We start from the raw sequence: 17,286 nt of genomic DNA, 5'->3' as shown, positions 1-17,286 counted from the left end.
CCATTTTCTCAAACCACACCTAGTCGATATCTTTTCAGATTTATTTCAAAATGTTAGTCTTTTTCACTGTACATCAAAGAAGAATGCATTTATCTTAAACTGCACTTTCATCCCTTGTTCAAATATTGAGAAACTGCACCTAAACATTAGTTATATTGAATAGAGAATTCTTTCTAATTTGAGTCTGAATCTACTACACCCTACCTTCCTTTCAAACAAAATAATATTATTACCTTATATGGTATGGTGTATTTAAGTGGAATTTATCAAGTACCTTAGTCAAAAATTCTCGTTAAACCATCCTTAAATTAACTACTATTCAGCAATATACACAAATGACGCATTATTAATTATTAATACAAAGCTTATCTAAAATATCGTGTCCAGATATCTACAGTAAAACAATTCTTTCCCCAAATAGGTTACATGTAACCCCGTGTTCTATTTCAACTTAAAATTTGAAAACTTTAACAAGAACAAAAGTTTGGAAGACACGTAACTTTGGAAGAACAAATAACAATTCAGCTAGAATGAAACAGAACTAAAAAAAGGACAGAAACCTGACAAAATATTTCAACTTTCGAGATATTATCAAATTTGACAAAGATGTCTGAAAGCTGATTATTCAAATCATGCGTGGAAATTCCAACAACCCACGCATCCAAAATCCGTAGTAAAACACGAACAATGACAAACATACACGAACTATGATTACATCATCACTTTCTGAGTATTACATAAATTGTGAGCAGTAAATAAAATCAAGTGAAATGATTGGTTAATACAAGAAATTTATATGTGAACAGAATTTCTAAATAAATCAGTTCGGAATTAGATGTTGGCACACATAACCGCTCATTCCCTACTTCTGTCTCAAAATAAACGTTGATTTTACATGGCAGTCTATAGCCAGCGATGGAAAGGATTCAATATAAAGAGTTGACTTCATTGACAGATATCCATTTATCATTTAAAATGTTGAAATCAAGTTTTCTCAGTTCAAAGAGTGAAGCAGTGAAGTCTGAAGATTGTAAATATCGTAAACACTTTGTATAAGATTCTTTCCATTGCTGATCATAGTAAATTAATATTGTTTATATGAGAGGAAATTAGCGTGTTGTGCAGGTGCTCGTAGTTCCCAAGTGTCTTATTGTATGTGAGATTAATTGAAAGACAATAACATAAACAAAAACAGTGCAGTGAACTAAATCACATTTGTCTCAAGGAATACAAATTAATTTTCACATAAATTACTGGTCCAAAATATCTGCCTTTATTCCAACCTCTGATAGCTATTTTAACAATTATCACTGACAACTTTCATAGCTATCAGAGGCTGGAATTGAGGCAGATGTTTCGGGCTAATAAATATCAAAATCAAATTTCTAAAAAATGTGGGGAGATATTTTCATCTTTCATTCGAAGAATTTAAATCCTTTAAAAGCAGCAGAAGTTAATATATATATATATATATATATATGGTAAAATATTGCTAAATCAGCAGTTTACAAATTAAGGAAGCATGTATTAGATCCAAATTTTCTCGTCCACAGAAGCACTGATTGTGGTATCAAAAATAAAATAAAATACAAGGAATATCAGCGAAAAATTTCCTCATGAATTTCCATAAATTTTTAAAAAAAAAAAATCAAGAAACAAAAGCTTGAATAAAATGATAAAATATATCAAACTAAGACTATTTTATAATTTTAAGAATTTTGCTAATTTGTGACTAGTTTAAATGAGTTATGACAAAGATTGTCAACTTGAAATAGTCATTTTTGAAAATGGTACCTTGAAGAAATAATTTTATCAAATTGCGTACGACATTGATAAATTTCAATTCTATTTTCTGACCGAGTAACAGTCGAACATTAATATAACTTTGATAAAATCAGCTTTCAGCACAAACAAACAAGTTAGACTCTAATCACTTTCTATGATAAAGCTAAACTCTTTGGTTAAAAAATCAAAATGAATTTTCATCGTTAACAAAATATTAATTAATTAAGATTAATTAAGATAAAATAATGAATATAATATAACAAATATTTACAATAATCTAAAATCACAAAATCTTCAAAAATCATGTAGATTTACAACAGTTATTCCCCTTAATAATAGGGGGCAGCACTAACTCATGAAGTTTCACTTTCGTTGCCATGAAAAACAAGATGGAAGTCCTTGACCTTTAGCAGCAGATGGTATTCAAATCAGCAGAATCAAACACAAAAACGTCAATCACTAAAACAATCAGGAATCAACCAATGAAAAATCATTTAACATCATTTAAAATGATAGGTTAGGATATAACAGATGATTTGATTGGTTGTTCACACTAAAAGACTTCATTCTCTTTCAGGATCTCAAATCCACAAAATGAAGGACAACAAATAGAGGAGAAATCAAACCTGGCTGTTGCCTAGCAACAATCACCATAACAAAAGAACCAGGCCTCCAAGGAAATGGACCAGAATCCAAAATGGTAGCACATACAAGGGGTGTATGACACTTTAACAAAAACACTCAACACTACAGTGCAGGGATCTAGAAAAATAAAAACATAAATATGTCCATTGAATAGGCAGGAGAAAAATATGGTCTCCTGTATCTAAATGGGCTAATGATGACGGACAATGCCCTGCAGTGTGCAATGAGAGAAGTTTTGCCAGGACGTTGTCTACTCAATTTCAAACTGTCAAGAGATCTTTAACATACACAGCCTGTAGTACACAGGGGTCTTGGTTTATTGTCACCATGTCAGCATCTCTTACCTGTATCACTCACAGAGAGCAACCAGGTTTAAAAATCTGAAGGTATTATCTTTTAGAATTATTTTTAAGGCAATATTCCTACTAAAATTAATCTCTTTGACTGAATCAAAAAACCAGGAAGCTTACCTTCAGTGGCGTTTCATGTGGAGTGACAAATGGTCTGACCGGGAGAACGCTCGATCACAGACTTGACATTTAAATGGTTTATCTCCAGTATGTTTTCTGTAATGTCGTGTTAATTCGTCAGAGCGAGCAAACCTCCATGTACAACCTTCCCAAGTACAGACGTATGGTTTTTCACCTGAAAATATCAAATGGATAATTAACATGGGGGTGGCCATGATTGTAGTTCTATGTTAGGGGACACACGAAAAAGAATTCCCTTTGGTTTCTTCTTATTGAGCTCATTTGGCAATTTTCTTTGAAAAAGCTCAAATAATGTGAAGTACCATCCATGAATCCATTTGTAAGAGAACAAACTAACATGTTCAGAATGGTGGGTTTGAAGTCAGCTCTTGTGGTAATTTTCCTTGGATGTGATCAATTCATGACAAGTGGTATCAATGAACTCACACCATTGCCATCTTTTAAAGCTTTTAAGAAACCAAACTAGATCTCACTCCTACCTGTATGAGTTCTTCTGTGAGCTTTTAAATGTGAACTTTTAGTATAAACTTTATTACAACCATCAAAATCACAGCGATGTACACGTCGTTTTTTCTGATGTTCTAAATACGTATCTAGACTGGACATCGGAGGCATAATATAAGGTGATTTTTTACTGTTATCCAGACGGTTAAACTGCCTGAAATCAACAAGAGGGAATGAAAAAATGTCAAACTTTTCTGCACCTTGTGGGCTAATGAAGACGGGCAATACCATGCAGTGTGCAATGAGAGAAATTTTGCCAGGACAGTGGCATTAGCCTGCTCTGTTTCGATTTTCAACTGTCGAGGGATCTGTAACATGCACATCCTGTAGCACACAGGGCCTCTGTTTATTATCCCATCCGAACGACTAGACGCTTTTTCCATGTCTGCTCATTTTCAGTAGAATTACATTTACAGGAACCGATACACAAACAAAATTTAGAAAACCTCTTTACAATCTCTTTCACATTTTTAAATCTTAAAACACTGCAGTCAATTATAGTGGATGAAAAATTAAAAGAAATATTAACTCACTCTGAGGCCTCTTTGATTCTTCGTAATGACAATAACCCAACATTTCTTTTAGTTGTACCACCTTCTTCATCTAAATATATAATATACATTGTTTTTATAAAATAACGAACTTTATAATCTATAGACCAAAACATCTCCCTCTATTCCAGTCTCTGACATCTATTTTGACAGTTGTCAACGGGTGTAGAGACAGAAAAACTAGGCTGTTTTATGGAGATTTTTCTGCACCTTGATCTAATGAATTGAAGTGTCATGTCGTGCTAATCCTTTATACTGTGTGAGTCTACTAAGGCAAGAAACACCATGCAGTGGACAATGAGGATGACTTGGCCAGGATAAGAGCACAAAACATTTGACTATATACTTCTTTTACTGACCAATCATGATTGTAACTCTGAAATGATTATTGATGACTGTAAAATGCTTACCTTTTTTGGGCAGTCTAAGATCTAGACATTCTGTAGATTCAGGTTCAGGAGAGGATGTGGTGCTTTCCATTCTTTTATTGATTGACAGGTCTATGGCTTCAGTCTGTACAGGCTGGAATCAAAATAAACTTGGTTAAAAATTTCTATTTTTGTGTATTTGAGCTCCATTGTTATCAGTACAGTGGATAGTGTCCCTAATGATGAGGTTTGATGATGCCACACAGAGTCCACATAGATAATATATTCATTAATTCTTTTTTCTGTCTGTTTATTCATTCTCTTATTCATTTGTTCATTCATTTATTTATTTGCTTATTCATTCATTCATTCTACTAATTGATTGATTGAAATTGAATCATTAAAGAATTTGATTTGATTCATAGTGTCTTCTATTCAGTCACCAATCAATAATTAGCCTATAGGAGTGTTTTAGATAGAGAAATATTATATATTATCAACTAGACCCATCCTATTTACATCATAAAGCTAGACTGTAGACACTAGGTGCTAGGTTTGTAGTTTTAATAATAATCAATTAGATTGTTAAAGAGACTGTTTCATCTGTTTGATTTTAAACTTGAGGCTTGATTCACAAAACTCAGGGTAACTCTGGCAAGAAAGTGGCATAACTGCATTCTTTTATGATTTCCAACTGTCGAGGGATCTTTAATGTGCAGCACACACGACCTCAGTTTATTGTCCGATATGGACTACAAGGCGCTTTTCCTGTCAATACCTCCTACGTATATCACTGACAAAGGGAAACCAGGTTGAAAAATCTGAAGGTATTATCTCATCTTATGCAGGGATTGAACCCTGGACCTTCAGGTTAGCGAGCAAGTGTTTAACTCATTGAGCCACCGTGGCTCTTGTCAATAAATGTGATCATTATTTGAGTTCTAGATTAGATTCAATGAAACAAGGTAGCCTTTTTTTCATAAAAACACCCTACTATTAGACTTGTATACAGGGGAAAACATAACAGTAATTTGGTTTTTTTTTATAATAATGTACTAACTATCCTGTTTAAATCAATGCCCTTCCCTTGAATGATAAATAAGTCTTGTCTTTAATAATAGAAGAATAAAATGAAGTGTACTTATTTTTGAGGATGTTTTTTTGCAAGTTATCTGTTTTTACAGGAAGTTAGAATAGAAATAAAATGAATGGCAACTTTTGTCTTACATTATGTCATGTTCCTAACTTCCCTTTCTTTCATATTTATTTAATGAAAGCTTAACCCCCTGGGAGACTGGTAAAAATAACTCGAGATGAAAACAACTTAAGATAATTAGTAAATCATTGTAGCTTTAATGTCTGGCATGTCTTCATCTTCCTAAAATGAATTTATGTCTTAAAAAGTTTTAAAAAAATTACATCTCTGACCTGTATCACTTTTAAGAAGTAAAATCAAAAGTTTACCTATCTAATCCATGAAAGTCCAGGAAGTTATGAACTCACAGACAAGTCGTCTTTTCTATAAACTGTGTCATATATAGAAAAGACATACATGTATATGTATAATTTTGAGGTAGTTTTGAAGGAATTATGCAATTTTTGTACATTTCTAGTACTTGTAAAGATTATTTACATATATTCAAGACTCAACTCAATTCGCCCCCGAAGACGAACCAAGGCTTATAAAGTAAAGTAAAAGATATTTACATTGGGTTGATGTTCCCAGTATAACCACTGGAATTCAGGTGATTGGTCCTCAGTCATTATCATTTCAAAGCTCTGATTGGTCACGCTGTTTAAACATTCGTGCAATTTTAATTGCAATTTAAATTACCCAAAATAAAATCTTGACTAAGTTAACACCAGTAATTTCTTAGTTATCCAAAAGTTAGACTATTTCAAAATTCTGAATTTCCGATGCCAATCACTCAATAAAATGTCACAGACGTAATTCCTTCATTATCCAAGACTTTCTGAATTAACAGCACCGGAACACATTTGAACAAGACACACATCGAATTCCAACTAAAGCAATGGCACCATGGATTCAAAAATCTCGATAACGATATTTCCAAAAATCCTCAAGTGAAACTCAAATAATACACTTGATGTAACAAAAGTGTTTGTATCTAATGATTTGTTCACCAATTCGATGTGTTTCAACACACCAGGGAGTTCACCAGCCAACTCCTAATCTTTCAACATTTAATTTTACTTTTCTTTCTTTTCTTATTTAAGAAAAAAACTTGACAAGAAGATCTCAAATTTGACCAAAGCCTACAGTACAAGCAGACACAGCCAATGAAATGACAGGATTCAATCTCCAAGGAAACTGAAGATTACATTATGTATGCCAAGTGGAAGGTGGAGTCGCCCGTGTTCAAACATTTTGTATCAACCAAAACGTCACACCTTCAATGCACTCCACATACTCAAAAGAGGGTCAAAGGTTACGACAGTTCTGCACAAAATGTTTGCACGCTGACGGCAAATCAACAAGACTTGTTGACATTATATAAACAATAGTCAACATCAGTTTCCTCTACTTTCATTTTCATTACTATGTTACTAAAAATATCCACAATTATTGAAATCTCATTAAAATTGAATTAAATTTAGGACTTATGATCAAATTATCTAGTCCACCATTAATAAAACATTGCATAAGAGAACCATGCCATTTAAAATTTTTAAAAAATTAACGAGTAATATCAATTTTGGAATTAGAAATATAGAATTATTAGTTTTTTTAGTTTTTTTGGATTTCGTTATCAGTTCAAATTGTTACTATTTGTTTTCGTATTTTATTGGAAACAGAAACCTAAGATGTTGTTGAGATTAATGCAAATTTTTGAATAATAAAGTTGGATAACTTTTGAAATAAACAGTAATTTTTAGATTTTATGGTTTAATAACTTTTGAAATAAACAGTAATTATTAAATTATAAAGTTGAAAAGTTTAATAACTTTTGAAATAAACAGTAATTATTAAATTATAAAGTTGAAAAGTTTAATAACTTTTGAAATAAACAGTAATTATTAAATTATAAAGTTGAAAAGTTTAATAACTTTTGAAATAAACAGTTATTAATAAATTATAAAGTATGATATCTCCTGGGTTTATAAGTAATAGATATTTGATATTATTAGTTCGTCTGTTTATTCAAGTCCAGGATCTCACTTCAGTTTATTAAATCTAGCATACAAAATAACACAGGTCCATTGGTAAGCTTGATTAACTTTCAATATACTTTTTATATACATCGCTATAGGTAGCACAACCATTTAGACGACACACCCCATTAGCTAGCAACAATGTTGATTTGTTCCCGGCGGTTAAAGGAGAAAACACCCGCCTGATTAGCATAACCTGTCAATGAGATGAACGCTTAATTAAGGATTTAACACCAGAAAGAGACTTCGCGAATAATTCCCAGATTGTTGTTCAAGTTTTTGTGTCAGTTCAGAAATTTCAATATTGACAGAAAACGGGCAAATTTAATTTGTTTGAAAATGTCTACATCCATACGTAAACTTCGTGAATGCGGACATATTTTCTTTAAAAAAACCAACACCTTAGAAAGAATAAAAGATTGAATTGAGTGTGTAGAAGAAAAATGGCCAAGTCCACCCCTTAAAGTGACACTTAACCAACCTCTCATTGGTTAATTCACATCGTCGTGACAACAGATATTCCAAAGTGTATCAACATTGACTAACGGGCGTGTTTTGTTTAATCTGATTTTAGTGTGATCCTTCCTTTCTAAATAATTCACCCAATTACCCCTCGTTAATTTACGTATTTCTCTATCTATAGCTACTATCAGCTTTCAAGGGATTTTACCCCTTGTTAATTTATGTATTTCTCTATCTATAGCTACTATCTGCTTTCAAGGGATTTTACCCCTTGTTAATTTATGTATTTCTCTATCTATTGCTTCTATCAGCTTTCAAGGGATTTTACCCCTTGTTAATTTACGTATTTCTCTATCTATAGCTACTATCAGCTTTCAAGGGATTTTACCCCTTGTTAATTTATGTATTTCTCTATCTATACCTACTATCAGCTTTCAAGGGATTTTACCCCTTGTTAATTTACGTATTTCTCTATCTATACCTACTATCAGCTTTCAAGGGATTTTACCCCTTGTTAATTTACGTATTTCTCTATCTATAGCTACTATCAGCTTTCAAGGGATTTTACCCCTTGTTAATTTATGTATTTCTCTATCTATAGCTACTATCAGCTTTCAAGGGATTTTACCCCTTGTTAATTTATGTATTTCTCTATCTATAGCTACTATCAGCTTTCAAGGGATTTTACCCCTTGTTAATTTATGTATTTCTCTATCTATACCTACTATCAGCTTTCAAGGGATTTTACCCCTTGTTAATTTACGTATTTCTCTATCTATACCTACTATCAGCTTTCAAGGGATTCAACCCCTTGTTAATTTCATTCGTTGAGTTAGTGAAAGCTATTATAATGAGGTTTTCTCAACTTTTTATATCATGAATTTGCACCATTTCTGTGATTCCCGCCATTCCACTAAAACTAAGTATTAGATGACGTTACTATTCCAAAAGCTGCTAATGATATACATTGCATAAGGACCTTTGTGACAGTGACATCATCAAACACTTAGTTTTTGTGGAATTGTGGGAATGACAGACGTCAGATTGAAAATTGGAATGATGTACATTGATGTTATCAGTGTCCACAGTATAAATAAAAAGTTTAGAAAACCTCTTTACAATCTCTTTAACAAACTCAACGCTTGAAATTGGCGAGGGGTAAAATCCCTCTAAAGCTAACAGTAGGTACAGACGGTGAATAACATACTTTGTTTAAGTGGTAGGTATAACAAACAGGAGTTACGAAGCGAAATGACTACACCCCTCTAAATAAACAAGGGGAGTAACTGGGGACACGATTAACGACATACTTATCACCTAACTCCTTGTTCAACAAGCTCTTCAATTTAAAAGGAGAGAAACTCTAGGTCACTGTTATTTATCTATGAAAGAAGAGCTGTTATTATTCATGAGCTTAATACTGGGTATTAATAATTATAAAAGGTCGATTTAGGGGTTGAATACCTGCATTGAAATATGATGGGTCTTTTATTGACGGTACATTGAACATCTATTCAGTATCAGATAGACTTGTGGTTAAATGAATATTAATTCAATACTTTAAGAGGTACAAAGGTTAAAATAAATGTAAACTGTTCAATTTCTAGAAATAATATTTACTCTCCACTTACTTCAGGTGTTCAATAGATTGCGTTTAATCGTTATATTTTTAAAGGTATTTTAACACCGAACTTCAAGAAGGAGTAGCATATGTATTCAATTGTAGACTTACCTGGTGTAGTAATCATACAACATTAATCCCAATTTATTTTATGGATTTGTCAGATTATGCAGGGATTCTGTTGTATAGTTAGGACACCAGCCACTGGTGAATATAAACCATTAAAGCATTACCAATGTTTGATAAAAACTGTCAGTCAACCTGTTTTACTAACAAGAATTAGGCTGTGCACTTCCTATTAAAGGGAGATTCTATAAAATTCCGTACAAGCAAAGCAATTCCATTAAAGAAAATCTCGACCAAAGTAGGGTAAAATCAAGAGTAAAAGTTGTAGTAGTGGATTCCTCTCAAAGAGGAGAACCATCAGGTGTTTCACCTAGTTCTACACGTTTAAATGATCTCAGAATCTCCCTTTAAAACCATTGCGTAATTCAGACTTGTATTTATGTCTTCCTCTCTATTGAAGAGAATCTATTCATTTTAAAAATATAGAATATATTGCGAAATCTGCATCATAAATCAAAAACAACTTCAATCTCTTGGATGCCATCTTCGATGAAAAATTGGAATTTTGCAATCAATTGAGGAATATATAGCTGGGGTCTTGAATAACAAAATAGGGAGATAAATAATAGAAATGCCTGATGTACAAAAATATTAGAAATGGAACCAGGTACTCCATTTTGAACAATATTTAATGATAAAGTATGTTAGTTTTTATGTGAAATGATGTTTGTTTTGTTAACTCAGTATTTCTTTTAGAGAATGCACATAGCCAATATTGTGTAAAAATTTCTCTATTCCATTTTTATTAGAAATGAGGTCATCCACCAAAATGCCCCGAAACACTTAAAAATTAAACATTGGTTTCACTAACATTATCAGTACGTAAGCATAATTGATCATGTGACAAACATGTTTGTGGCGTGATGAATTGACATTACAGACCAAGGTCATTATTTTATTTGAACAGTTACTTAATTTTCCACAAATCTCAGATCGCTTCAATGTTTTGCTCTGAGATGTATTCATACGCCATATTGTCACATGACAAACTACAGATTATGTCAAAATAAACGTCAGTTTGCATAACTGGTTTATAGAAGAGAGTGATAGTAGAAATGTAAATATTTACCTTTGGTGATTTGTTGCTAGGTGATGTCGATGAGGAAGATGGCGTAGATCTGTCGTCTGAATCTGAGCAATGAGGTTCTGATTTCACTGGCGTAGCATCGACATTGGCTGCTTCGTGTCTTCCCACATAAAAATTACTGTTCACATACTCCATAGCTTCGTTCATGACAATGACCGGTTCGTGTTTGACGGCAACCGGTTCTTGTCTGACGACAAACGGTTCTTGTTTGATCACCACATCCTTTTCTGAGCCGCTTTCGTCCAATTCACCATTGGACGCTTCCAACTTCATTCTCTTTTTCAAGGCGAACATTTCACCCACTGTTCCAATACCGTTGCTAGGGCTATGACTACGCTTGGCAAATGCTGATTTAATTTGACTTAGTTTGATTAACGGAACTTTCGACTCACTGTATTGTTTGTACAGGGGAGATAAGTTCAAACCCTCACTAGAGGGAGACAACTCACTGTAAACACTGTCGCCTGTATTGGGCGATAACGAGCGCGGACTGCTTTGATTACTATTAAGACCTGATGATTGAGAGCGAATATCTGTAAGTAGCTCTGATTGTCCAGTAGTTGTGTATGTATTTTCGTTCATAGCTGATAAATCATGCTGAAAAGAGAAAGAAAAGTTCAATCAATTTCTTATGGAGAAGGCAAAAAGATTTGAATCTATCCAGGATATACACAAATATCATAGCTACTTGTACAACAATAATATTGTGTTTTTACCTGGTTAAAAAATCAGTCTTAAAAAGGTTTTTTCAATTTACCCATTCCCTATTTTAAATACCAAATGGTAGAACTCTTAACTAAAATTTCAGTGCAGAAGGGAAATCAGTCTGAGCTCTAGATCTCTCAAGACAGGTTTTATACCCAGATCATCATAAATATTGACTACATTACTTGCATACCCAGTCACATACAGGCGACCAACCCACTGACAAGCTATAGACAGTATCTTTAAACAGCCAACCAACCCACTGACAAGCTACAGATTGTATCTTTAAACAGCCGACCAACCTACTGACAAGCTATAGACTGTATCTTTAAACAGTCGACCAAACTACTGACAAGCTATAAACTGTATCTTTAAACAGCTGACCAACCTACTGACAAGCTATAGACGGTATCTTTAAACAGCCGACCAGCTCACTGACAAGCTATGGAATGCATCTTTAAACAGACGACCAGCTCACTGACAAGCTACAGGCTGTATCTTTTAACAGCCGACCAACCTACTGACAAGCTATGGACTGCATCTTTAAATAGACGACAAGCTCACTGACAAGCTACAGGCTGTATCTTTAAACAGCCAACCAGCTCACTGACAAGCAAGTTGAAATGTCAATAGACGACTTGATGTCACCTAGACATATTATATTATCTATCTGTCAACTTTTTAACCTGTCCCTGGTCTACCTTATACCAATTTATATAGCTAAGTTCTTAACTTTTAACCTAAAACCTAACAACTTTGTCTTATCACTTCATTTCTTTTTCTATTTCACATACTTTCTTTTCTTTTTCTATTTCACATACTTTCTTTTCTTTTTCTATTTCACATACTTTCTTTTCTTTTTCTATTTCACATACTTTCTTTTCTTTTTCTATTTCACATACTTTCTTTTCTTTTTCTATTTCACATACTTTCTTTTCTTTTTCTATTTCACATACTTTCTTTTCTTTTTCTATTTCACATACTTTCTTTTCTTTTTATATTTCACATACTTTCTTTTCTTTTTCTATTTCACATACTTTCTTTTCTTTTTCTATTTCACATACTTTTTTTTCGATTTCACATATTTTTTCATTCACTTTTGGCACATTTTATATGATTTTTGTTCAATTTATTGCATGATTTTCACTCACTTTTCACTCACTTCAAGTTCTATACAGAAAACCCAACAGAGCCGTGAAACATGGTACAATAAATTAGGACATGTCAGTTCAAACAGAATGCTGCTACTTCTTAAAAATAAAATGAACCAAAATGACATTAGGAAGTGGGCAATGCCATTAAGTAAGTAATAAAGGAAATTTTGACAGTACATACGTTAGGCCAGCCATCCAACTATTCTAAAATACAGGGCCTCTGTTTCACAAGGGATCTTTAACCTGCACATCTTGTAGGACATCTTTAATCTTAACAACTTTCTAGCATATGGTATATAATCCTTTAGTGACAATTAGGGGTAGAGATCACATTAAAAAAACAGATAATGGTATACTACTCCAGAGTTTTATTGTGTTTGTCTCAACAATTTACATCGGATCTTTAACCTGCACATCCTGTAGGGCCTCAGTTGCAGAAGATTTCAAAAGCATTCTTTAAATCCCAGTTTGTCTCTTTAATGAGTGAAAACAAAGTGGAAGTAAACCGTGCAGTATTTAAACAAAAGACAAGAGACAAGGAGAGGCTTAAAATTCACGTTTTACTGTTAATTCAACATTTTTAAACTAAATATCAGCCTTGTGTACATCAGTTAATTTTTTTCTTATGACGTGTTTGTCCGGATATCTTAAAATTTATTTCAATGAATAATATAGTTACTAATTTTAGATTTTAGGAACAATTTCAACTTATAACAAAATAATAAATACGTCAAATTTCAACGTTAATTTCTTTAAATAAAGGAACACAATTTTATAGTATATTACTCTTCGGTTATTTTTTATATAGACTGAAAATAAAAACCTCCATATCTAAAATAGAGAGCCCCGAATTAACATAATTAAATATTAGTTCGTGTGGCACCCAATAGCTTCTAGCGGTTCACGTAATTCCTATCAATCAAATTAAACAATTAATATACAGAGACAATGGTTGTATATATATATATATAAAATATAAACAAAGGTTTAATAATATATATTAAATATATTAGTCCATAAATAAACTCAATACTCGTAAAAGTAATTTTATTAAATATCTGTTAACAATCATTATACAGTTTAAATCAAACCTCATAAAATAAGATCTTGTATTAGTATATATTTATCATTATTACTTTCTTTATTATTATTTATTTATATAATTACTTTCTTTATTATTATTAATTTATACAATTACTTTATTTATTATTATTAATTTATATAATTACTTTCTTTATTATTATTAATTTATATAATTACTTTCTTTATCATTATCAATTTATATAATTACTTTCTTTATTATTTTCAATTTATATAATTACTTTCTTTATATAATTACTTTCTTTATTATTTTCAATTTATATAATTACTTTCTTTATCATTATTAATTTATATCATTACTTTCTTTATTATTATTAATTTATATAATTACTTTCTTTATTATTTTTAATTTATATAATTACTTTCTTTATTATTATTAATTTATATAATTACTTTCTTTATTATTATTAATTTATACAATTATTTTCTTTATTATTTTTAATTTATATAATTACTTTCTTTATCATTATTAATTTATATAATTACTTTCTTTATTATTATTAATACACAAACAGAAAGTTAACAAAACAACATTATTGACTTCATTTCTTTAGATTTTTATGTTTAAATTCTGAGTTTTAGGTTCATAGTAACATGTTTTAGGTTCATAGTAAAATGTTTCAGGTTCATAGTAACATATTTTAGGTTCATAGTAACACGTTTCAGGTTCATAGTAACATTAGGTTCTGTTTTAATATTTCTAGATTTTCAGTTATGTGCTTTACAATTATGTGACATATGGTTTTTATAACAAAAATTTACTGTGAAAACCAACATATTTCTTTAAAATAAAAATAAAACAGGACATGTCTACTCTTCTAGAACACCTGATATCACTTTACTCCTGTATTTCTCAACAAAAAGCTAATATTGTATGTAAGTATGAACATTTCAATGTCTATTTCTATACAATACAATAAATAATAATAAAATTATAAATATGTGGTTGAATCCAAAGTTTAAACTTAACATAAAATTTGAAGGAGAGAAAAATTGAATGCAGCAGACTGCTATCCAATGATTTTAGACAGACCAACCCAAAATAGGAAATATAAAAAGAAAAGTCCCTTTAAATTTCACACCCTATAAGATAGATAAGATCAAAATACACAGGAGTGTCTTTTAAAGTGACAGTATGAAAGATTATGATAAACAATCAACAATAAGAACAGCTAGACCATATTCTACACAACTCTTAAACCAAACAATACGTTGTCAGTTTAATTCACAAAAACAAAATCCAAATACATACAATTAATTGATCACATAATAGAGTTAGGTTTGTCAAAGCACCTGATGGAACTATTAAGATAGGTATAGCATTGCAGTGCACAATGAAGCAAATAAGGACAGTGACATAAGCCTAGTTTAAGGGACCAATGCGGTCTTTTTCATAGTCTCTCAATAAGAGTAAAACTAACCTGTCACATGACGGTCTAAACCCAGCTCACGTTCGCTGTTGGTGGGTGAACAATTCAACGCTTGGCGAATTCTGCTTCGCAATGATAGGAAGAGCCGAGATTGAAGGATCAAAAGAACGTCGCTAATTCAAAATGTGATCGCCACTTTAAAGTTGGATCATGAGGAAAGATAAGTCTTATCTATAGTGAGTTTAACAGAGATAAATTTTCACTGTATACACCATGATAATAATATTCTAATACCCTTATAATAATAACTCTCCCAGGGTCTAGGTTAGGGTCAAAGTTCACCTCATTATCTCCTACCTACCTACCAACAGGGCAATAACCTACTTATTTACCCTGATAAATTTTCTTCTCCCTTCTAAAATGTCACAGACCTACGGTGGGGGCTTCTCTGATATACTTGCTCCAGACACAAAGATGCAAAGCTATTTCACTCAACCCAAAGCACAAAAAAGCAAAACTATGTTTCATTTGATGCGAAGAAGCTAAGGTATCCTGCATGCAGTAGTCTCAAAAAAAAATTACAAAGCCTTCCCTGCCCTAGACTCAAAGAAACAAAGCTATCCCTGCAGCAGTCTCAAAGCCTATAAGAGAAAGTAATAGTCAAAACTATCCAGTTAAACAGATCAGTTTAAATAAATGACCAGACTGTAAAAAGATATAAGCATGACATCTTTATCATATTTTTTTAGTCTAAAATTAGGGAATTTCCCCAAATTTCTCAAACTAAAGATATTTATCACTGAAATCAATACAGCAGATAAATCTTGTCTCTTAAACCATGTTTTTATCATAATACAAAACTCAGCCTACTAATTTTACAATCCTTTATGCAAAAAAACCATAAAGACATTGAAAGGGAAAGTTTCAGGTCAATTTGAGAATTGTGAAAAAGGACCACAAAAATTTTTAAAAAAATACCTCCATTCACCAGTCAATAAACTTCTAAATGAAAGAAAATTACAAAAAATACCTCTCTCTCAAAATGGAAGATGATTTTTGTTGAATCAAGCGATTTAAGGAACAACTTTGAACGATTATGAAGTCTAACCATCTACATCTTGTAAATGTCATTTAGCAAGTTGAATTATCTTCTATGCTATTAGGTGCTGTGGGTTTCAATTCGACCTAAGGTACCAATCAGTAACATTTTGATGCCATGGCCAATGCTTTCATGTTGAAATCTTGTGTCAGTTTTTATGCCTTGTAACTAGACCTAAGTTTTATTCATGTTTTATCAATTCTCTCAAATATTAAAATAAATAAACTCAACTTTAATGAAGCTTGCTTAAAATCAAGATAATTTCCTCAAAAACTCAAAAATAGAGGAACACATGCCTTTTAATTAACTTTGCCAAAAATCAAGGCTCAAGTTCTGATATTTCCCTCAAATTATTTTATACAAAAATAGAGGAACACTTTCCTTTAATAACTGCTTATGATCCTTGTGATCAAATAACAGGAAAAAGTGTATTATAAACTCATAATGATATTGACAAGTCAACCTTGAAATGTAATGTTTAGTAAGGTGTACAGGGTAAAACAGGGAGTGGTTCTTTTCACATTTCTTTAATATACAAGTCTACTACTGTTAGATATCTTATTAGGTGTAGGGCATCTGCCTTTAATAACCATCATTATGTATCAATAATAGTGAATAATTGGACAAAAGGACTTCAAACTAAAACACAGAGTAAGCACGCTCAATGAAAAGCAAGAAGATATTTAAAGGGACTAACTGTAACATGTGTATTTATTCAGTTTAAATGATATAACAGATAGTAAATATCAGTAAAATAATATATCCTAGAATATAATAACAATCACTTATAAAGAACAGGATACAAACAAATATTACCAGAAAATCAAATTTATAAATAGTTGTTTATACAGCAAGAATTAAATAAGATTGTATTCATCTACTTCCTGTTGATATGATTCACTTCCGAATCATGATTTAACTTTATTATTTCAAAACTCAAAGTTGGGGTGGGGGAGGGGCAATTCCCCACCCCCACAAAAATTTTGATAAAAATATGAAAAGATATATTTTTGAGTGTTTTGTCTTTCATCATATTTAACTTT

At 31.7% G+C, this 17,286-nt stretch overlaps 2 protein-coding genes across 2 annotated transcripts; one reads left to right on the top strand and one right to left on the bottom strand.

The window, feature by feature from the left end:
* Positions 1 to 2,902: 2,902 nt before the first annotated feature.
* On the bottom strand, positions 2,903 to 3,527 carry LOTGIDRAFT_122963 (hypothetical protein; the record flags this gene model as incomplete). Its single annotated transcript, XM_009060359.1, has 2 exons — positions 2,903 to 3,075; positions 3,401 to 3,527. The coding sequence occupies 2 exons, from the start codon at positions 3,525 to 3,527 to the stop codon at positions 2,903 to 2,905; spliced, it is 300 nt and encodes a 99-aa protein (XP_009058607.1).
* Positions 3,528 to 12,350: 8,823 nt separating this feature from the next.
* Positions 12,351 to 12,659, top strand: LOTGIDRAFT_123082 (hypothetical protein; the record flags this gene model as incomplete). Its single annotated transcript, XM_009060358.1, has 1 exon — positions 12,351 to 12,659. A coding segment is annotated over one exon (309 nt), but the record flags the coding sequence as incomplete, so codon positions are not given.
* Between the last annotated feature and the right edge of the window lie 4,627 nt (positions 12,660 to 17,286).

Source organism: Lottia gigantea, assembly GCF_000327385.1.
Source record: "Lottia gigantea unplaced genomic scaffold LOTGIsca_42, whole genome shotgun sequence".
In the NCBI taxonomy this organism is placed as follows: Eukaryota; Metazoa; Mollusca; class Gastropoda; family Lottiidae; genus Lottia; species Lottia gigantea.
This window is presented reverse-complemented; position numbering and strand designations above follow the sequence as displayed.